The sequence below is a fragment of the Schistocerca americana genome, chromosome 9 (assembly GCF_021461395.2).
Source record: "Schistocerca americana isolate TAMUIC-IGC-003095 chromosome 9, iqSchAmer2.1, whole genome shotgun sequence".
NCBI lineage: Eukaryota > Metazoa > Arthropoda > Insecta > Orthoptera > Acrididae > Schistocerca > Schistocerca americana.
The window spans coordinates 14,559,287-14,583,540 of record NC_060127.1 but is presented as its reverse complement, the minus strand read 5'-3'; the positions used below and the strand labels follow the sequence as shown (position 1 = coordinate 14,583,540).

The 24,254-nt window shown below is 39.9% G+C and overlaps 1 protein-coding gene across 3 annotated transcripts in view; it reads left to right on the top strand.

The window, feature by feature from the left end:
* LOC124551348 overlaps positions 1-24,254 on the top strand; it is a 193,262-nt gene that overhangs the window by 154,779 nt on the left and 14,229 nt on the right. For all 3 annotated transcript variants that reach the window (XM_047126379.1, XM_047126380.1, XM_047126381.1), the window contains 2 exons: positions 14,412-14,544; positions 19,813-20,148. In XM_047126379.1, the coding sequence (XP_046982335.1) occupies positions 14,412-14,544; positions 19,813-20,148 (469 nt within the window). The remainder of the gene's footprint in view (positions 1-14,411; positions 14,545-19,812; positions 20,149-24,254) is intronic.

Here is a 24,254-nt window from a genome sequence, read left to right as displayed (position 1 = left end):
TCATAAATGGCAAAATGGTTTATGGTACTCTGAATTACAAAGAAGATAATATTACTGATTTCTCAATGTGGTTGAATAGATTTAGGAAATTATAGAAAAAGAAAGTCACAAAATTATGAAGGGCACCTCAAGTAAACTTCTATAGAGATGGCATTAATAGGTACACTATGTGATCAAAAGTATCCGAACACCTCCAAAAACAAACATTTTTCATGTCAGGTGCATTGGACTGCCACCTACTGCCACATACTTCATATCAGTGACCTCAGGAGTCATTAGACATTGTGAGAGAGCAGAATGGGGCGCTCCGCGGAACTCACTGACTTTGAACATTGTCTGGTGATTGGGTCTCACTTGTGTTATAAATCTGTACATGAGATTTCCTAAACATCCCTACGTCCACTGTTTCCGATGTGATAGTGAAGTGGAAACCTGAAGGGACACGTACATCACAAAAGCGTACAGGCCGACCTTGCCTGTTGACAGAGACCGTCGACAGGTGAAGAGGGTCGTAATGTGTAATAGGCAGACATTTATCCAGACCATCACACAGGATTTACTGCAAGTACTATGACAGTTAGGCGGGAGGTGAGAAAATTTGGATTTCATGGTTGCGCGGCTGCTCATAAGCCACACATCACACTGGTAAATGCCAAATGACACCTCACTTGGTGTAAGAAGCGTAAACATTGGACGATTGAACAGTGGAGAAATGTCGCGTGGAGTGACGAATCACGGTACACAATGTGGTGATCCGATGGCAGGGAATATGGGTAAGGCGAATGCCCAGTGAACACCATCTGCCAGTGTGTGTAGTGCCAACAATAAAATTTGGAGGCCGTGGTGTTGTGGTGTGGTCATGTTTTCCATGTAGGGGGTTTGCACCCCTTGTTGTCTTGCATGGCACTATCACAGCACAGGCTACATTGATGTTTTAAGTGCCTTCTTGCTTCTCGCTGTTGAAGAGCAATTCGGGGATGGCGATTGCATCTTTCAACACGTTCCAACACCTGTTCACAACACACGGCCTGTGGCAGAGTGGTTACACGACAGTAATGGACTGGTCTGCACAAAGCCCTGACCTGAATCTTTGGGATGTTTTGGAACGCCGACTTCGTACCTGACCTCACCAACAGACATCGATACCTCTCCTCAGTGCAGCCCTCTGTGATGACTGGGCTGCCATTCCCCAAGAAACCTTCCAGCACCTGATTGAATGTATGCCTACAAGAGTGGAAGCTGTCATCAAGGCTAAGGGTGGGCCAACACCATACTGAATTCCAGCATTACCAATGGAGGGTGCCATGAACTTTTGTAAGTCATTTTCAGCCAGATGTCTGGATACTTTTGATCACATAGTGCAGAGAAATTTGTAGTGGAAGTAAAGAGGAAACTTCTTTTCTCCCCTAAAATCCTGTGTGTAAAGCCAGTCAGTCAGGTTTCATGAATGAACAATTTGCATACCGCACCTTATCATTTAGAGTGAAGAAAAGAAAAAAAAAGGTAGATAGACAGTAAGTTGTGCAGTTGATAATGCTATGACACATTAGTAATATAATAATGCCAGTGATTCCTATCAGTGGATTACTGTTTCCATAGTTTTATTTCTTTCTTCAGGAATATCAGGGCATATTAGGATTAAAAATTTACAAAAAAAGACTGTTTATTTGCAGAAGTCTTGTGATTGACATAGTAAAATTTCGAAAAATGGAAGACAGCAGTTTTAAGTATTCCATTTCAAATGTCTGCTTACCATTTGCAGAAAATAATTCTTTGCTTTTGTTAGACTCTTGGCCTGGACATTACGACACCCGTTTAGGACGATGACAAGAAGACTGTTAATGTAAGTCAGATTCCACCCAGAACTAATGGTGCGTGATTCAGCCTCTCGATGAGAAAAATTTCTACAGTGTAAAGCATTTTTCAAAAAATTGCAGGGAGGGCACTATAATTTCCGATACCTCTGTAACATTTCAAATTTATTAGTGGAACAGTATTGTTAAACTTCAGGCATATCTGCATTGTCAGTTTGCATCACCACATATTACGAAATGTGTTAAGTACGCCCAGCACACAGCACAACTGCAAAACAACAGCCATGAGCATTTCCTACTCAATTTCAGTTCTGTCTAAATAAAACTAGTAACTTCTGAGTGCCCAAATGCATTAATTTTGTCGGGTGTAAGCAGAATGTTTTCCTCATCTAGTACACACATCACATGTTTGTGGTGACTACAGGGAATAAACGAGGACTGTTTCATTGTTAGCAAAATATACATTATTTAAAAATTATAAGCAATGTGCTACAGGAATTGTTATGAAATATTTTATGTCAACAAATTGAAGTCCCAATTGCTGTATGTAATGTACCATCATACACAGCCTTCATTTTCTTTCTTCTGCTAGTGACTTGTGTAATGATTGCATCTTCAACAGTTGTTGATATGAACTGCAAATTATTTAGAAAACAATTTGAGATGCTTTTGGTATGGTTTAAGTGCTTAAAATTCACTTATGTGTGCACGTTGGACTTTGCACTACATGGCGCTACGTCATCTTGTCACCGCTGCCTTTGCTTATTCATTGATCCATGCGCTAGGGCTGTACAGCTTTGGTTCTTCATGCAGAAAAGTAGAGAAACTATAACACCTTTTTTTTTCTTCCCCAGTGTATGTTAGCAGTAATAATACGGACTGCATTTCCTTTGGTGTATTCTTCCTGCATCAAAAACTTCAGGGTAGGTTTTGACATGTCCAATTGGACCATTCCCTTTTAAGTCTTTCCTCAGACATAGACAAAAACAGAATTTTTGTTTTGTTATGCCCATATGTGGAGGAGGATTTAGTTCAATAGCCAGTAATATTTAGGAGTTGTGTCTGACAGTCAATGCCTCATCTATATGATGAGTAGCAGTCTATAGTTTTCATATTGTTACTATTCCATCTTGTATTTTCCATTGGTTCACTATAAAAGCAAACAGCTGTAGCAGGAAGAGAAGTACACAAAACAACGAAAAGAGCATACGGAGTACTGAGGGAATTGAGATAAACTCGCCTACAGTCCCATGGCTGAAAAAGCACAGTAACAGTACCTCAGTGATCTCTGGAGTAAAATGAATGAAAATGGAATAGGAGAGGGAAATGTAGCTGGTATAAAGAAAACTGAAACATAAATTTTCAAATGTTTTAAACTATTGTCAAAAATGTGGACATATGCCAAAGAAATAGAAATACTAGTGTTGTATCCTGTATTTAGGAACCAGAAAATGAGCGTCATTTTAGTCGAAATTCGTGCCTGTTTTTTGGTAAAACCTAATGTTTATCCCATGCCTTATTCTAACAGTAGCATGAACAAATCATTTTGCACATGACCAGAGAGACAGTCCCTTTAATTATAAAATACTCCAGGTTGTATATGCCCCAGGGCAAATGGGAAATCCTGGGAAAACCCAGTAATTTTTTCATCTGGGGAAAACCTAGGAATTTTTTAGAAGTCGGTGAATTTTTCATTGTCTTAGTTTCTACTTAAATTTTTGTTATTTCTGTTTGTTAAAACTGATAGTCTTACAAAGAATCTTACTTTAGCCCACTACTGCAGTATAATACTGCAGCAAGAAAATACGAACGAGAGAATAAGAGTAAAACAAATTTTTATTTCCAAAGAAAATGTGCCATTTACAATGAAACAAACTGTGCACACAAGCATCTGCTGACAGTGAAAAGGCTTTGGGATGAAGACTGTGCAATACTTTGTAACAACAAACTGCTTTCGATGAGTCTTGTGTGTCACTTGTTTACATGTATAACAGGTTGCAGGAATATAGTGCGATTGTTTGAGAAGTGTTAGTTCCAAAGTAAATTTCCTTTTATGCGAGATAAATTATGTTACGTGTGAGAATGTGCGATTAATTTCTTAAATCCCGTGGGGACCAGCTGCTTAGAAAAATTTTGATCCCAGAAGACCAGCCATTTGTGCCATTATTTAAAACATAACCGACATATTTGTGTTTTATATATCTTAAAGGGTAACATGCTAAAAAAGACCACGCTTCAATGTTATTTTCATATTTATTTTAGTTCTTTCATAGATTATTGAGCAGTTTCCCACGTAATTATTTTTTCTATAGAAAAGTCGAAGTGCTTGTCAGAACAGCTGTTCAGCTAAGTAACCCACAAAATGTACGGTGCATGGCAGCTGAAATTTTTAATTGTGCCTGTCAGAAATATTTAGCTGCTGCAATTTGAGCTGTGCTCTAAGGCTCCTGCCTACCACACCCTCAGAAAAAAACAGCAAAAAGTTTTGACATCCAGTATTACAGGTGAAAGCTTAGCCTGTCATGCAGCTGTAATGAATGTATATTAATTCAAACTATCAACTTCTTGTATTTGTTGTTCCCAAGCAGTGATGTCACAATTGGATGACTAAATCACAAGTCCTATGCTCAGAATATCTGCTGTTAATGGCTGGCGAATCATTGTCGTATTGATACTTTCATAACACGAAAACATGACGTGCACGTGCTGCTGCGCATCAAAGATCATTGCAAAGTATGTTGTGTTTTTGCTGGGTTTCATTTCCTAAAGTGCCAGGACGTTCTATGATGGTATATAGTACCGTTAACATTCGAAGGATTTGCAAGTTCTACAGCTCCAAGGGAAAGTATATTGTCGCATAGTTCGGAAAAAGTGTATTTTCACCTGGGAAAAGTGTATTTTTAATCAGGGAAATCTGGGAAAAATCCAGAATAGATACAGTGTGAAGAATTTGACAGAGTGCTGAAAGACTTAAGTCGAAACAAGGCCCCGGGAGTAGACAACATTCCAATAGAACTACTGCTAGCCTTAGGAGAGCCAGCCCCGATAAAACTATACCATCTGGTGAGCAAGATGTATGAGACAGGTGAAATACCCTCAGATTTCAAGAAGAATATAATAATACCAATACCAAAGAATGCAGGTGGTGACTGGTGTCATGGCTGCAAAATACTAACACAAATTCTTTACAGATGAATGGAAAAACTGGTGGAAGGCGACCTCAGGGAAGATCAGTTTGGATTCCTTAAAAATGTAGGAACACATGAGACAATACTTCTTATATCAACATCTTACAAGATAGGCTAAGGAAAGGCAAAACTGTGTTTCTAGCATTTGTAGAGAAAGCTTTCGATAATGTTGACTGGAATACTCTCTGTCTGACCATTGTAGGCTTTGCAACACTGGCAAGGTATTCTGTAGACTCCAATCCCATATCATCCTTTGCTGAACTGAGATCCCAAGTTTTTGTAGGAGGGTGGAAGATTACTTTGACATAATGTTTCCTTAATATTTGGCCCAATTGTGACAAAATACTGCCGACTTACGTGAGGAACACTCCAGACGTGAATCTCACCTTTTCCTACTGATCTTGTGGATGGTTAACGTTTCTTCCTCCTGAAAGCTATACTGATCTGTTGTGGAGAATATCCATTATCTTCGAACAGTGATTGTAGGTTTTCTAGCCTCTTTGCAAGGTTGTCTCCATCAGACACAACATATGCCCACTGCACCAATGTTCGAAGGAAACATGTAGTTTGTGATGATGGGTGATGGCAGCTAGGTACTTCCAAATACATGTCTATATGTGTGGGCCTATGGTAAAAGGAATTTCCCAATAGTCCATCCACTTTATGACTGACAAAGACAGCTACCCTTCTCCACTTCCATTTTAAATTTGATATTCTCATGGATAGAATTCATGTACTTCGAAAATTGTGAAAGTTCTTCTTCACTGTTGTGCCAGACTGCACTACAAAAGTATGATCCACATATTTTCAGAATACTTTAAGTTCTGCTGAATCAGGTGGTCTCCCCTCAAAGTCTTCCATAAAGTTTCCGATATTTCATCGAAAGTAGGCTGAATATTAAGTTAACATCATGTCAGAGTAATCTTCTGCCTTAATACAAAGACTTGTACTCTTCTCAGTTCAGCAAACAGTGATCTGGGATTGCAGAAAGAAGGCTGGAGCCTACAGAATACTGTGCCAGTGTGGCAAAGCTTACATTGGTCAAACAGTGCGTGAAAGATGAATCGGACACGACCGCCACACTCATCGTTCACAGCCCATTTAAGTCGGCATGCTGGACATTGTATCTCCATGGGACATTCCATGGATTATTCTGCCATGGAAACTTTGGCCTTGACAAGATCCTTCTGGGATTCAATTATTTAGGAATTAGTGGAAGTATGTTTAGCACAAGCTCTTATTAACTGTGATGGCATCTTTCAGCTTGATAAGGCATGGGACCCAGTGATTTCTTTGATTTCTTCAGAAAGAAAACACCTCCAGCGACATTTAATTTTGCCACTGAATTTCAACTCAGTGAGTGCATATTCTGACCGGGAGCGCACGTGTAATATCTCATTGTGCATGTGCCTGTGCTCCATAGATAGAGCAATATTCGAAGAGGATGCAAAATTCGACAGAGGTTGCTCATGTAGTAGCTGCCTTTGCGCATGCGCCTTCACGCCAATTTTTGGTATACATTTAGCGATGCGAACTAGCAATCTACAGCACGAACACCTGAAGAAGGCTGAATTTGTTCTCAGCCAAAATAACATGGCATGAGGTCGACGTTATCCAGCTGCAATCCCGAAATTTCGTAGAGTACTCTTTATGACGGGAAAATTTTAAGAATCACACTCCAATATCGATTCTAGAGATGCGGTTCTATTTGCCAGACTGCAACTTCCACCATCTATTTTTGCTCCCTGGTAAGTGCACAACTGTTTTTGAATCATGGTTCTGTTTTCAAATTACGTCTTGCTGTTAAAAGTTTTGCATAATGTGGATGGAATAATTTTTTATGCAGGGAAGCAGAAGCAGAAATATTAGGCTGAGTGTGAAATTGTCTGACTATTAATATTTAACTGAAGAGAATCAGCCATTGGGCTGACTAAATCAGGAATCGGAATAGTTGATTTGCAGATGCAGTGTTTGACTGATCTAGCAAAAATGTTTCAGCCCTTAATATGTAAACATAACAATGAAGAATTTTGAAGAATTTTTTCCAATATTCCGTTTTTAACTTCTGGAAGTTGAGTAGCATGTAAACATAATCTGATTAACTTTTGAACTGTAGCTAGCAGGCAAATATACTCCTTTCTTTGTCCCGAGATGCTTGCTCCCACAGCTGACTCTTACATTGTATTGCATGGCATGTGGGGATACCACCCACAAATTGTTGCACAGACCATCAAGCACACCAGAACATTGTTGCACTCGTTCGTATAAAGTCAAACCTCAATATAACAAATTTCATGGGGCCATGAAAATTAAATTGTTGTACCAGGGCTCTTGTTATAATGAGGTTTTGTTATCATGACTCGGAGCAAAGAGTCATGTTTTCGTGGATGATTAGTACATTACTGTAGTACTTTTCTGATGAAAAATAACATTAAAAGACAAATAATGAAACACATTTTGTTCACTTCTTTTACTAATACTGTACCTGTAGAATATCTTACTTTCGTGTACAGAAAAATTCACTTATTTTCCTTTGTTTCTTTTTTCTTCAAGATTCTTTTGTGAATATTGTCTTTATCTCCTCTAACACAATCAGTTGCTGCACTGAAACACTGGGGATTGAAGATGCTACTTACTGCATGGTTTCCAACTACCTATTAGCTGCCGGCTGGTGTGGCCGAGCGGTTCTAGGCGCTTCAGTCTGCAACCGCGCGACTGCTACGGTCGCAGGTTCGAATCCTGCCCCGGGCATGGATGTGTGATGTCCTTAGGTTAGTTAGGTTTAAGTAGTTCTAAGTTGTAGGGGACTGATGACCTCAGATGTTAAGTCCCATAGTGCTCAGAGCCATTTGAACCTATTAGCTCCATCAGAGGAGAGGGATTCGCACTTATCACATTATTGTCATCATCAGAATCTTCAACAGGCGAATTACCCTTTAACTCTTTGATGATAGCTTCATCGGTATATGCTTCAAACACCAACGCGTCGTCGTACACTGACAAGTATTCAAATACTGAAGCGTCTATGGTTTTACCAATAACTACTGAATAAATCTCCAGATCACTTTGAATATCATCCTGCGTTATTTCATCCACTACTACATTCTCACCAACATCTTCACTTGCTGGAATTCTTGCATTTTGCCAGCAGTTCACAATCACATTCTGCTGCACACTGTTCCAGGAACTAGCAGTCGTGTCACATGCCTGCTTCACATTGAAACTGTAGAGATTGCTCACCTTTGTTTCAGTGTTTGCGAGCACATGTTGCGCTAAACGTGAATGGTATTTTGTCTTAAAGTTCTTAATTATCCTCATATCTTGTGGCTGAAGAATCAAAGTACAGATCAGTGTGAAGTGGCATAGTTCAACGTTCTTCAACGCTGACAAGTTGTTATGCGCACTACAATTATCCACCAGCAGTGCAATTTTCTTATTCTTCATTGACATCTCTTTATCAAGTGAAAGCAGCCACTCACTAAAAAGAGTAGATGTCATCCACGCTTTTCGATTTGTCTTTTAATGGACTGCAACAAAAAAAATCATATTTACAATATGCTTGTAGCAGAACATTACAGGTGAAACTATACTGTACTAAATTAACTTATAAATAAAGGAAGGTAAAATAAAATGTATATATCCTCTTACTTGGTAAGCTTCTTATATTTTTTAAGCACCAAGGGTTTGCCAATCATCCGTTAGGTTAGGTGTACTTTAGACTTGTTTCCCCCTTTACATTTTTCTCCTCTAAAGGCCGTGGTCTTTTCTGGCATCAGTTAATAAAACAATCCCGTCTCATCTGCGTTGTACAAGTTTTCAGGACTGTATTCTTACAGTTTACACATGGTGTTTTTCCTCCAAAATTTTTCCTAAAATTGTCAGTCGAAAAATAAAGGGCAGTCATATTCACAGATTAATCTATGCTTGCTGAAATCATCATTTTTATTTTGATTAATAAATTGATGTAGGGGTTGTTTTACATTTACAAATGAAGCTTTGGCTATTGACATCTCATGCAGATTTATTTTTAAGAATTTGGAAGAGTAGGTCGAGCAAATGATATTCATGCTCAGGCGGGGTGGATATTTGCTCGAACAATCATGTGAAATTTGACTTGCGTGGTCTGCACGGCCGCTCCCGCCGGAGATTCGAGTCCTCCCTCTGTGTGTGTGTGTGTGTGTGTGTGTGTGTGTGTGTGTGTGTGTGTGTTTTGTTCTTAGCATAAGTTAGTTTAAGTAATGTGTCAGTCTAGGGACCGATGACCCACCAGTTTGGTTCCTTGTGAATTCACACGCACACATTTGACTCGCGTGGCGCTAGTGCAGGGGATGCCCGGGAAACTAGGAACTAGCAGCCACAACAAACTATTGCTCTACTTAAATTTTTGTGAAACACAGGAGAACATAGCATTAAATTCTATCATCTTATAAACTCTTGTTGTAACTGAACGGGTTTGCAATAAAAGTTCTCATACACATATGGATACCATATACAAACATTTATCATGGTTTTTAAGAAACAGTAATATTCAAAGGTGAAAATTTTCTCCTTCAAAAAACTTTGCTTGATTCGAACACAGGTCAATATTTTATTTGGTTACGAGAAATTGTAATGTTTACTGAATGGGTTGTGAACAAGAAATGTGGCCGCTGTTCGCTTATTAGAACACCAGGTAATAACATTACCACCTTTTAACATCTTTAGAACAAGAAGGCGATGTTGTTGTTGTTGTTGTTGTTGTTGTGGTCTTCAGTCCTGAGACTGGTTTGATGCAGCTCTCCATGCTACTCTATCCTGTGCAAGCTTCTTCATCTCCCAGTACCTACTGCAACCTACGTCCTTCTGAATCTGCTTAGTGTATTCATCTCTTGGTCTCCCTCTACGATTTTTACCCTCCAATGCTAAATTTGTGATCCGTTGATGCCGCAGAACATGTCCTACCAACCGATCCCTTCTTCTAGTCAAGTTGTGCCACAAACTTCTCTTCTCCCCAATCCTATTCAATATCTCCTCATTAGTTAGGTGATCTACCCACCTTATCTTCAGCATACTTCTGTAGCACCGCATTTCGAAAGCTTCTATTCTCTTCTTGTCCAAACTGGTTATCGTCCATGTTTCACTTCCATACATGGCTATACTCCATACAAATACTTTCAGAAACGACTTCCTGACACTTAAATCTATACTCGATGTTTACAAATTTCTCTTCTTCAGAAACGATTTCCTTGCCAAATTTCTCTTATTCAGAAACGATTTCCTTGCTATTGCCAGTCTACATTTTATATCCTCTCTACATCGACCATCATCAGTTATTTTACTCCCTAAATAGCAAAACTCCTTTACTACTTTAAGTGTCTCATTTCCTAATCTAATCCCCTCAGCATCACCCGATTTAATTTGACTACATTCCATTATCCTTGTTTCGCTTTTGTTGATGTTCATCTTATATCCTTCTTTCAAGACACTGTCCATTCCGTTCAACTGGTCTTCCAAGTCCTTTGCTGTCTCTGACAGAATTACAATGTCATCGGCGAACCTCAAAGTGTTTACTTCTTCTCCATGAATTTTAATACCTACTCGGAATTTTTCTTTTGTTTCCTTTACTGCTTGCTCAATATACAGATTGAATAACATTGGGGAGAGGCGACAACCCTGTCTCACTCCCTTCGCAACCACTGCTTCCCTTCCATGTCCCTCGACTCTTATAACTGCCATCTGGTTTCTGTACAAATTGTAAATAGCCTTTCGCTCCCTGTATTTTACCCCTGCCACCTTCAGAATTTGAAAGAGAGTATTCCAGTTAACGTTGTCAAAAGCTTTCTCTTAAGTCTACAAATGCTAGAAACGTAGGTTTGCCTTTCCTTAATCTTTCTTCTAAGATAAGTCGAAAGGTTAGTATTGCCTCACGTGTTCCACCATTTCTACGGAATCCAAACTGATCTTCCCCGAGGTCCGCTTCTACTAGTTTTTCCATTCGTCTGTAAAGAATTCACATTAGTATTTTGCAGCTGTGACTTATTAAACTGCTAGTTCGGTAATTTTCACATCTGTCAACACCTGCTTTCTTTGGGATTGGAATTATTATATTCTTCTTGAAGTCTGTGGGTATTTCGCCTGTCTCATACATCTTGCTCACCAGATGGTAGAGTTTTGTCAGGACTGGCTCTCCCAAGGCCATCAGTAGCTCTAATGGAATGTTGTCTACTTCCGGGGCCTTGTTTCGACTCAGGTCTTTCAGTGCTCTGTCAAACTCTTCACGCAGTATCTTATCTCCCATTTCATCTTCATCTACATCCTCTTCCATTTCCATAATAATGTCCTCAAGTACATCGCCCTTGTATAAACCCTCTATATACTCTTTCCACCTTTCTGCCTTCCCTTCTTTGCTTAGAACTGGGTTGCCATCTGAGCTCTTGATATTCATACAAGTGGTTCTCTTCTCTCCAAAGGTCTCTTTAATTTTGCTGTAGGCAGTATCTATCTTACCCCTAGTGAGACAAGCCTCTACGTCCTTACATTTGTCCACCAGCCATCCCTGATTAGTCATTTTGCACTTCCTGTCGATCTCATTTTTGAGACGTTTGTATTCCTTTTTGCCTGCTTCATTTACTGCATTTTTATATTTTCTCCTTTCATCAATTAAATTCAATATTTCTTCTGTTACCCAAGGATTTCTATTAGCCCTCGTCTTTTTACCTACTTGATCCTCTGCTGCCTTCACTACTTCATCCCTCAGAGCTACCCATTCTTCTTCTACTGTATTTCTTTCCCCCATTCCTGTCAATTGTTGCCTTATGCTCTCCCTGAAACTCTGTACAACCTCTGGTTCTTTCAGTTTATCCAGGTCCCATCTCCTTAAATTCCCACCTTTTTGCAGTTTCTTCAGTTTCAATCTGCAGTTCATAACCAATATATTGTGGTCAGAATCCACATCTGCCCATGGAAATGTCTTACAATTTAAAACCTCGTTGCTAAATCTCTGTCTTACCATTATATAATCTATCTGATACCTTTTAGTATCTCCAGGGTTCTTCCAGGTATACAACCTTCTTTCATGATTAAGTAAAGTTTTGTGCAAAATTCTACCAGGTGGCTTCTGCTTTCATTTCTTAGCCCTAATCCGTATTCACCTACTAAATTTCCTTCTCTTCGTTTTCCTACTGTTGAATTCCAGTCACCCATGATGAATAAATTTTCATCTCCCTTCACTACCTGAATAATTTCTTTTATCTCGTCATACATTTCATCAATTTCTTCATCTGCAGAGCTAGTTGGCATATAAACTTTTACTACTGCAGTAGGCATGGGCTTCGTGTCTGTCTTGGCCACAATAATGCGTTCACTATGCTGTTTGTAGTAGCTTACCCGCACTCCTTTTTTTTATTCATTATTAAACGTACTGCTGCATTACCCCTATTTGATTTTGTATTTATAACCCTGTAATCTCCTGACCAAAAGTCTTGTTCCTCCTGCCACTGAACTTCACTAATTCCCACTATATCTAACTTTAACCTATCCATTTCCCTTTTTAAATTTTCTAACCTACCTGCCTGATTAAGGGATCTGACATTCCACGCTCCGATCCGTAGAACGCCAGTTTTCTTTCTCCTGATAACGACGTCCTCTTGAGTAGTCCCCGCCCGGAGACCCGAATGGGGGACTATTTTACCTCCGGAATATTTTACCCAAGAGGACGCCATCATCATTTAATCATATAGTAAAGCTGCATGCCCTCGGGAAAAATTACGGCTGTAGTTTCCCCTTGCTTTCAGCCGTTAGCAGTACCAGCACAGCAAGGCCGTTTTGGTTAATGTTACAAGGCCAGATCAGTCAATCATCCAGACTGTTGCCCCTGCAACTACTGAAAAGGCTGCTGCCCCTCTTCAGGAACCACATGTTCGTCTGGCCTCTCAACAGATACCCCTCCGTTGTGGTTGCGCCTATAGTACGGCCATCTGTATCGCTGAGGCACGCAAGCCTCCCCACCAACGGCAAGGTCCATGGTTCATGGGGGGAAAAGAAGGCGATATTCAGATGAAATGAGATTTCATCTGAATTAAATCTCTAAAAAAAGAAACAAATCAAATTAAACTGACTGTGAATGTTATCACGAGAATAAATTGCACCTGCAAGACCAGTCATGGAGATAGTACCGACAGACATCACTAGATCACGAGAAGAAGAAAAGTTTGAGAATTGAATTGAATTGTGATTGTGATATTTTATGTATGTGTTAGTTGGCTTGTTGCTTGTGACCTGCATCCTAGAAGATATTGCAATCTGTGTTTCAGTTGCTCAAGCACAGCACTGCATAAGCGTTAGAGAGGGGAGGGGGGGGGGGGGGCAGTAACACCAGCTCGGAGGAGTGTGGGATGGGGAATGGTGAGCAGGCAGCAAATTTCGTCGCTCTGTCAACTGACGGAATCTTTACCGTGTACTTTGGCTTTTTGTGAATGTATACCATGCTAAAACTACATTTTGTCCGAATCCATTTGAATCGACTTCAAAATTGAACAAATGTGCAACAGCAGTAGACATTTGTGCGGAGACGGTAAAAGTGAAGATTTAACCGTGAGGTATGGCGGAAATGAAAGGGGTTGTGTCAGCTGCTGGTTCTATGCAGCCAATGAGAGAGGAGCGGACAGACAGTATGTCTGGAAGCAAGAAACATTGTAAAATTTTCCAGTCAGTATAGAAGTGAAATTCGATTTGTATGTGGCAAAAAACAGCTGTGTTCTCGGGACCTATTTTATTTCTCTTTGTATTATCAAATTGTAGGCAGTCAGTAAGCAGCCTAAGTTTATAATACATATAATGTTAACGTTTCAGGCAGATACTTCATGCCAGTAAAAAGTTTGTAATTTTGGTTAGTCAGAATGTGTTAAAAATAAATTGTTCTCAAGGAAGCTCTGAAAAAAGTGGGGGAAGGGGGGGTCATTTTATATTCAGAGTTGTATTATCCTCGGGTATTTACGATACTCACCAGCGCAATACTGACCAGTGGATGAATGATACCTACGTATAAATTGATTAATCTCCTGAATTCAGAGCCAGGTGTTAATTTGCCAGGAGCAAATAGAGTGTGTGGAAATAAAATTGTGGGATGAGGTAGGTTGGTCAGGAGGTAGCAAATCAGTAATGTTCTGAACACCTCACTTATCCTGTATCATGTCTCTACTTTCCTTGTCGCTCTTTGAGATCAAAGGAACAAAACACAAACACTACACATAAAGCACTGACTATTGTATTGCCACCTACCTATTTCTGAATTTCCTCTTTTATATATTTCTACCATTATTAAGAATCTAGGAAGTGAAACTAAGAATGGGTAATTGTTGCAGTTATTAAACTGTGACACATAAATACTTAACAGACCTTTTTTTTCTAATATTGTACTTCTTTTTTGCAGAGATCAGTCTATTAACCTCAGCAGTATAGGTCAGTTAAAAAATCTGCAAGAACTGCGTATAAGGAATTTATCAGGCATGTACCTGAATGGCAATTTGGATGGCTTGAAGGAGCTTACGAATCTGAAGCATCTGGTGAGTGATACCGTAGTTTTTCATTTAGCTATTTTTGTTCACACCAGTAGTGCAAATTAAATCTATTCTGTAAACTCAAAACAGAAATATGATGAAACATCGACTATGAAATAGTACTAAGAGATGTAAAAAGAGGATGATCGATAGACAGTGACGAAGAGTAGTCTTCTGTCATTGTTGGCTGGATTATTAAGTTAAAGTGGTCACAAATAATGACAGGACCTACAAGTTTTTGGTGTAAAATTTCCTCCCTTATCCAGTAATGAGGAAAACAAGTGAGGGACACATCAGAACAAATGAGAAAATAGAAGATGCTGATTTATGAATTAAGATAAGCAAACACACTGGGACAACTGGTAATGTTAATGGTACCATGTTTTCTTATTTTAAATTCCATTTTTTGCCGTGATCACAGTCAGCCTGCTCCAGGAACCATCCTTTCAAGTATTAATGGTCACATATTAAATGAAACATAGAGTATAGATAATGGAATACACTGGGTTAAATGTGCTGTGATGTTGTTGTTGTTGTTGTTGTTGTTGTGGTCTTCAGCCCTGAAACTGGTTTGATGCAGCTCTCCATGCTATTCTATGCTGTGCAAGCTTCTTTGTCTCCCAGTACTTACTGCAACCTACATCCTTCTGAATCTGCTTAGTGTTTTCATCTCTTGGTCTCCCTCTATGATTTTTACCCTCCACGCTGCCCTCCAATGCTAAATTTGTGATCCCTTGATGCCTCAGAACATGTCCTACCAACCGGTCCCTTCTTTTTTGTCAAGTTGTGCCACAAACTCCTCTTTTCCCCAATTCCATTCAACACCTCCTCATTAGTTATGTGATGTACTCATCTGATCTTCAGCATTCTTCTGTAGCACCACATTTCGAGAGCTTCTATTCCCTTCTTGCCCAAATTATTTATCGTCCATGTTTCACTTCCATACATGGCTACACTCCATACAAATACTTTCAGAAACGACTCCCGGACACTTTAATCTATATTCGATGTTAACAAATTTCTCTTCTTCAGAAACGCTTTCCTTGCCGTTGCCAGTCTACATTTTATATCCTCTCTACTTCGACCATCATCAGTTATTTTGCTCCCCAAATAGCATAACTCCTTTACTACTTTAAGTGTCTCATTTCCTAATCTAATTTCCTAGCATCGACCACATTCCATTATCCTCGTTTTGCTTTTGTTGATGTTCATCTTATATCCTCCTTTCAAGACACTGTCCATTCCACTCAACTGCTCTTCCAAGTCCTTTGCTGTCTCTGACAGAATTACAATGTCATCGGTGAACCTCAAAGTTTTTATTTCTTCTCCATGGATTTAATACCTACTCCGAATTTTTCTTTTGTTTCCTTTACTGCTTGCTCAATATACAGATTGAATAACATCGGGGAGAGGCTACAACCCTGTCTCACTCCCGTCCCAACCACTGCTTCCCTTTCATGCCCCTTGACTCTTGTAACTGCCATCTGGTTTCTGTACAAATTGTAAATAGCCTCTCGCTCCCTGTATTTTACCCCTGCCACCTTTAGAATTTGAAAGAGAGAATTCCAATCAACATTGTCAAAAGCTTTCTCTAAGTCTACAAATGCTACCTTTAGAATTTGAAAGAGAGAATTCCAATCAACATTGTCAAAAGCTTTCTCTAAGTCTACAAATGCTAGAAATGTAGGTTTGACTTTCCTTAATCTTTCTTCTAAGATAAATCGTAAGGTCAGTATTGCCTCACATGTTCCAACATTTCTACAGAATCCAAACTGATCTTCCTCGAGGTCGGCTTCTACCAGTTTTTCCATTCGTCTGTAAAGAACTCGCTTTGGTGTTTTGCAGCTGTGACTTATTAAACTGCTAGTTCGGTAATTTTCACATCTGTCAACACCTGCTTTCTTTGGGATTGGAATTATTATATTCTTCTTGAAGTCTGAGGGAATTTCGCCTGTCTCATACATCTTGCTCACCAGATGGTAGAGTTTCGTCAGGACTGGCTCTCCCAAGGCCGTCAGTAGTTCTAATGGAATGTTGTCTACTCCCGGGGCCTTGTTTCGACTCAGATCTTTCAGTGCTCTGTCAAACTCGTCACGCAGTATCATATCTCCCATTTCATCTTCATCTACATCCTCTTCCATTTCCATAATATTGTCCTCAAGTACATCGCCCTTGTATGACCCTCTATATACTCCTTCCACCTTTCTGCTTTTCCTTCTTTGCTTAGAACTGGGTTTCCATCTGAGCTCTTGATATTCATACAAGTGGTTCTCTTTTCTCCAAAGGTCTCTTTAATTTTCCTGTAGGCAGTATCTATCTTACCCCTAGTGAGATAAGCCTCTACAACCTTACATTTGTCCACCAGCCATCCCTGCTTAGCAGTTTTGCACTTCCTGTCAGTCTCATTTTTGAGACGTTTGTATCCCTTTTTGCCTGCTTCATTTAATGCATTTTTATATTTTCTCCTTTCATCAATTAAATTCAATATTTCTTCTGTTACTGAAGGATTTCTACGAGCCTTCGTCCTTTTACCTACTTGATCCTCTGCTGCCTTCACTACTTCATCCCTCAGAGCTACCCATTCTTCTTCTACTGTATTTCTTTCCCCCATTCCTGTCAATTGTTCCCTTATGCTCTCCCTACAACTCTGTACAACCTCTGGTTTAGTCAGTTTATCCAGGTCCCATCTCCTTAAATTCCCACCTTTTTGCAGTTTCTTCAGTTTTAATCTACAGTTCATAACCAATAGATTGTGGTCAGAGTCCACATGTGCCCCTGGAAATGTCTTACAATTTAAAACCTGGTTCCTAAATCTCTGTCTTACCATTATATAATCTATCTGATACCTTTTAGTATCTCCAGGATTCTTCCATGTATACAACCACCTTTCATGATTCTTGAACCAAGTGTTAGCTATGATTAAGTAAAGTTTTGTGCAAAATTCTACCAGGTGGCTTCTGCTTTCATTTCTTAGCCCTAATCCGTATTCACCTACTAAATTTCCTTATCTTCGTTTTCCTACTGTTGAATTCCAGTCACCCATGATGAATAAATTTTCATCTCCCTTCACTACCTGAATAATTTCTTTTATCTCGTCATACATTTCATCAATTTCTTCATCTGCAGAGCTAGTTGGCATATAAACTTTTACTACTGCAGTAGGCATGGGCTTCGTGTCTGTCTTGGCCACAATAATGCGTTCACTATGCTGTTTGTAGTAGCTTACCCGCACTCCTTTTTTTTTTTATTCATTATTAAACGTACTGCTGCATTACCCCTATTTGATTTTGTATTTATAACCCTGTATTCACCTGACCAAAAGTCTTGTTCCTCCTGCCACTGAACTTCACTAATTCCCACTATATCTAACTTTAACCTATCCATATTTTAAAATTTTTTAACCTACCTGCCCGATTAAGGGATCTGACTTTCCACACACTGATCCATAGAATGCCAGTTTTCTTTCTCCTGATAACGATGTCCTCTTGAGTAGTCCCCGCCCGGAGATCCGAATAGGGAACTTCTTACCCCCAGAATATTTTACCCAAGAGGACGCCATCATCATTTAACCATACAGTAAAGCTGCACGTCCTCAGGAAAAATTACGGCTGTAGTTTCCCCGCGCTTTCAGTCGTTTGCAGTACCAGCACAGCAAGGCCATTTTGTTGCTGTGATAACCAAGGTATTTTTTACATCTAGGAGTTTCTTGATTCAGCACAGCCTTTATAAAATTTCTGAAGATAATAAATACTGCTTATGTGTCATATCCAAAAACTTCTTTATTGAATTAAACAGCAGTAAAAAATGCATGTGTATTTTGATTTTATCAAGCTCTGTCTCCCCTTCCCCCATTTCTTGAGTGTAATTGTTTTATCAACCATCATGTGATGCCCCACCTGGTTGTGCAATTATTGTTCTGGTTTAATGAAGAATTTTTTTATCTTTAAAAGTGCTGTAAGAGAGATTCATGCCAAGTATAATTTATAAACTTTCTGTTGAATGCTTGGCTCCCTAGATCCAAACTGAAAGAAAGATTAAATCTTCACATCACCAATATTTTTATCCCAGAAGTGCCACACTTGGCGGGCAAACATAACAGCATTAGCATTGCCAGGGCCATTGTTTAACACCTCAGTTTATTTAACTGCAGTGTGTCCAGCCTGTTTATATTGGAATGTGTCATTAAGTTCCTTCTCAAATAAGAATTATTATTTAAATTAGCAATAAACATCGCTCACAGATTTGGCCTCAGGCTAGTTCTGTCTGGCTGACAGCTGCCTACAATGCAACACGAGAAGCTCTCGATTATTGTGGGACGTATGATCAGTGTATCACCAGGCCCTCCAACCATTATTGCTTGTAGATGAATCCTGATGATGCCGCTGATTCTTTATTTGAGCAGTACCTCACTCGGTCTCTCAGAGGCTGAGTGGAGCCTGTACCAGACAGCCCTAACTCAGAAAAAATCAGCGAAGTTACTGATAATCGAACCCAGATCTTCCCGCACTGAAGGTACTGGGTCTGGTCCTAAAAATCAATTGATGAACTACATGTGCATTGATTACGTATTGCATGTGCCCCACATTTTTTTGTTTTAAATCTTACAGGTATTTTATAGCTATTGAAAATGCTCAGTCACAAATTTTCAGGACATTTTGTATGGGGTTAGGATTAGGTATGGTCTTTGGAGAAATTATTAAATTATTTTATATCTGAAATTAGTAAGGAGGACACAAGCTACTACCTTAGCATCAACCCTTTCCTTTTAGCAGTCTCTGCCAGATGGAGATTGTTTCTTGCCTCCACCCTCTAATCCTCTTCTAAGAATGTCTCTGTAGTTTCCTTATGATTTACTCTCAACTTAAAACTTCGAGTTGCCCTGAACATGTATCTTAACAAATTTATTCACAGTGGTATATATGTGTCCAGTAGCTGTAGCTGTTTTGCATCGCAGCTACGTAAGCTAATGCCCTGTAAAATATTTATGGACAGCTTTAAAAAAAAAGTCTTGAGTTACTCTGTTGTTAAGATTCCATGTTCAGCACATGGTTTTCTGTGTAACTGTCTTAGTGAGCTATTTGTAAATTAGAGGTGGACAAACAATCTAGGGAAAAAAGGCTGGATCACACTACAGATCTGAAGGCTAAAGGAAAAAACTGGGAAATAGTAACAGGACAGATCAAGATGGAGGCAAATTGTTCATAAACATCGTGAGATAATGTTAGAGAGCCTAGCACGTACACTGTTATACGATTTTCCATTTGCCCATTGCAGTCTCTGACGATGGTCAAAAACCTGGGCCACGCTGGCTGCGGAGTGCTGGGCTCCCTCCAGACTTTGGAGACGCTGGAGCTGGGAGAGTGCTGTGACCTGCCAGAATCGTTCGGAAACCAGACGCTATCGCAGCTGCACTCACTGCAGCGGCTTAGGCTGGAGAAGGGGCAGGGCGACGGCTGCCCCACATTCGCTCTGTTGGCCAGCGTTCGGACGCTCCCTTCGCTTGTTACGCTGGAGCTCGTCAACTTCGATGTCAAACCAGGCTTTGATACTGCTCTTGCGCGTTGTCAGAATGTCCGCCGCCTCCTGATTATTCCTACATACATATCTCAGGTAAGGTTTCATGTCACATTCTTGTATGATTTTGTGGTGATTTTCTGATTTGACTATTGTGGGAATGAAATAAACACAGAACCATAACTCAACATCCATTTTAACTGGTCTTTATCGTTGTTCTTGGGCCAGAAATATTTTAAATTGAAGGATACTCGGACTTTGTGAGGAAAAGTGGAGAAGCAATTGAATATCTAGCTTTTAGGACTTACAGGTAGATTCACCATCAGTAAAAGAGCAGAGTTGTGAAATATAAATGAAATTGAAGATGCTCAGCTACTGATATGCCAGAGTGAGAGAAAAGAATGAAGTTACAGGAAGAGAAATGAGACCTGAAATTAATAGGAAAGATTGGAAAAGGAGATGGGGATAAACCAAAAAGATAGACTGAGAGAAACATGAAGATAAAAGAGTAAGAGAGTAAATTATTCACAAAAGTAGTAAAGAAACAACATCCAAACCGAAGAAAATGAGAGAAAGAGATAATGTGTAGTGCAAAACTGGCAACTTCTACAGTTTATCCGAAAAATTTATGGGAATTGCAGCATTTTACAGTTTTAAGGATGGACGATGTCATTTTACGACTTCACAGGCAAAAATTTGAAACATTAACATTCAATAACCAACCCGCTTCCATACAGTCAATTGTTTGCCTGGGTCGAAGGCAAGTCTATGATAGTCACTAACTCGTTCTTTGATCTGATTGGTACTTTCAACTGTGACGTTTGTTCTGTCATTGGAATTGAATTTAAAACTGGGATTGCAGTTCTTCCATGTATCTTAGGTGTCAACAGGCTCTGCTCTGGAAATTCTTTGTTCCGCTCTTTTTGGTTGTTGTAATTTAACCCATATTTTTTGACCATGGGTGGACTAATTACATTTGTTCCGTGTGTGTGTGTGTGTGTGTGTGTGTGTGTGTGTGTGTGTGTGCGCGTGCGTGCGTGCGTGTGCGTGCGTGCATGCGTGCGTACTTTACCATGTGCATATTCTTTGTTCACAGGGTTGGCGTCATGTTCATTTAATAGTTTAAGACTCTGTGTACTTTGATATGTTTCCATGAAGTGTTTTTATGTGACATCAGTGATCCAGGTTCCTTTTGATGTTCAGTACGTATCGAGACACTTGTTCTGACATTTTCATACGCTATATTCCTATTGTAGTATTCATGAATAAATCCAACAAGAAACAGCACTTAACAGACATTTAAAGAATTGTTCTGTTGATTTTCCGAGCATACCAATAACCAAGAAAGGGAGAAAAATTTTCCTTTGTGCGGTATTTGGGTGTGATATTAATATTGCACTAGTGGAAGAAATGATTTAACTAATCATGTGAAGTGCGGTAAACATGTAAGTTAGGTTAAATTGAGGGAAGAAACCAAGGAAATAGAAACTTTTTTGCTGAGTCTGGAAACGTTGCCAGTGACAATCTCTCTCTCTCTCTCTCTCTCTCTCTCTCTCTCTCTCTCTCTCTCTCTCTCTCCCCCCTCTCTCTCCCCCCCCCTCTCCCCCCCCCCACCTCTCTTACCCCCTCTCCCTCTCTCTCTCCCTCTCTCTCTCTCTCTCTCTCTCTCTCTCTCTCTCTCTCTCCTCTCTCACTCTCTCTCTCTCCCTCTCTCCCTCCCTCCCTCCCCCCCCCTCCCCCGCTCTCTCTCTCTCTCTCTCTCTCTCTCTCTCTTCTCTCTCTCTCTCTCTCTCTCTCTCTCCCTCTCTCTCTCTCTCTCTCTCTCTCTCTCTCTCTTTCCCATACACACACACACACACACACACACACACACACACACACACTTACACACGTGTGCCCTTAAGTGCAGCTGATAATGCTCTTGCTTTATTTAAGATGATGTTTCCCACATCAGAAGTTACAAAGAAGTGTGGCAGTGGTCGCATGAAAATGACATGGCAAAAAATGCATCATCTGAATTTGTTAACAACGAACCATTTTCTTTGGCAACGGATGAAAGCAATGATACAGATACCAAGTTGTATTCTGTTGCTGTTACATTCTCTGATATTCTGTGGAAATAAATAGTGAGCACAGTGCTACACATACCAGCACTAGACAGCGACACAACAGGACGAAACTTAGGTAACCCGATGTTATCACAGCTGAATTCTCATTACATACCAATTAAAAACTGTGTGGCTTTCTGCTCTCACAAAGCTCCTGTTATTATAGGACACAAAAATGGGGTTTCAGCAGTTCTGAATGAAGTTCAACCAGGTATTGCCATCATAAGTTGCATTTGCCAGCTGATTAATCTAGCAGTTGAAAAAAGTGTGGATTAGATCCTTGTTGATATATTTTATCTCTTAGAGAAGAGTGTTACAAGAAAAGGACCCCTTCAGAAAGTTCTGAAGCATGTATACAGGGTGGTCCATTGATAGTGACCGGGCCAAACATCTCACGAAATAAGCTTCAAACAAAAAATCTGCAAAGAACGAAACACATCTAGCTTGAAGGGGGAAACCAGATGGCGCTGTGGTTGTCCTGCTAGATGGCGCTGCCATAGGTCAAATGGATACAACTGCTTTTTTTAAAAATAGGAGCCCCCATTTTTTATTACATATTCGTGTAATACGTACAGAAATATGAATGTTTTAGTTGGACCACTTTTTTAACTTTGTGATAGATGGCACTGTAATGGTCAAAAATATATAAGTACGCGGTATCACGTAACATTCCGCCAGTGTGGACGGTATTTGCTTCGTAATACATTACCCGTGTTAAAATGAACCATTTACCAATTGCGGAAAAGGTCGATATCGTGTTGAAGTATGGCTATTGAGATCAAAATGTCCAATGGGCGTGTGCCATTTATGCGGCTCGGTATCCTGGACGACATCATCCAAGTATCCGGACCGTTCGCCAGATAGTTACGTTATTTAAGGAAACTGGAAGTGTTCATCCACATGTGAAACGTCAACCACAACCTGCAACAAATGATTATGCCCAGGTAGGTGTTTTAGCTGCTGTCGCAGCTAATCCGCACATCAGTAGCAGACAGATTGCGCGAGAATCGGGAATCTCAAAAACGTGGTGTTGAGAATGCTACATCAACATGGATTGCATCCGTGCCATATTTCTATGCACCAGGAATTGCATGGCAACAACTTGAACGTCGTGTACAGCTCTGCCATTGGGCACAAAAGAAATTACGGGATGATGACAGATTTTTTGCATGTGTTCTATTTAGCGACGAAGCGTCATTCACTATCAGCGGTTATGTAAACTGGCATAATATGCACTATTGGGCAACGGAAAATCCACGATGGCTGTGACAAATGGAACATTAGTGACCTTGGTGGGTTAATGTATGGTGCGGTATTATGGGAGGAAGGATAATTGGCCCCCAATTTTTCGATGGCAACCTAAATGGTGCAATGAATGCTGATTTCCTACACAATGTTCTACCAGTGTTACTACAAGATGTTACACTGCATACAGAATGACAATGTACTTCCAACGTGATTGATGTCTGGCCCATAGCTCGCGTGTGGTTGAAGTGGTATTGAGTAGCATGTTTCATGACAGATGCATTGGTAGTTGAAGCACCGTACCATGGCCCGCACGTTCACCGTACCTGTCGTTCACGGATTTCTTTCTGTGTGGAAAGTTGAAGGATATTTTCTATCGCGATCCACTGACAACGCCTGACAACATGCGTCAGCACATTGTCAATGCGTGTGCGAACATTACGGAAGGCGAACTACTCGCTGTTGAGAGGAATGCCGTTACACGAATTGCCAAATGTATTGAGGTTGACGAACATCATTTTGAGCATTTTTTGCATTAAGGTGGTATTTACAGGTAATTACGCTGTAACAGCATGCGTTCTCAGAAATGATAAGTTCACAAAGGTACATTTATCACATTGGAACAACCGAAATAAAATGTTCAAACGTACCTACGTTCTGTATTTTAATTTAAAAAACCCACCTGTGACCCACTATTCGTCTAAAATTGTGAGCCATATATTTTTGACTATCACAAAGTGAAAAAAGTGGTCCAACTAAAAAATTCATACTTTTTTTACGTACTACACGAGTATGTAATAAAAAATGGGGGTTCCTATTTTAAAAAACGCAGTTGATATGCGTTTGACC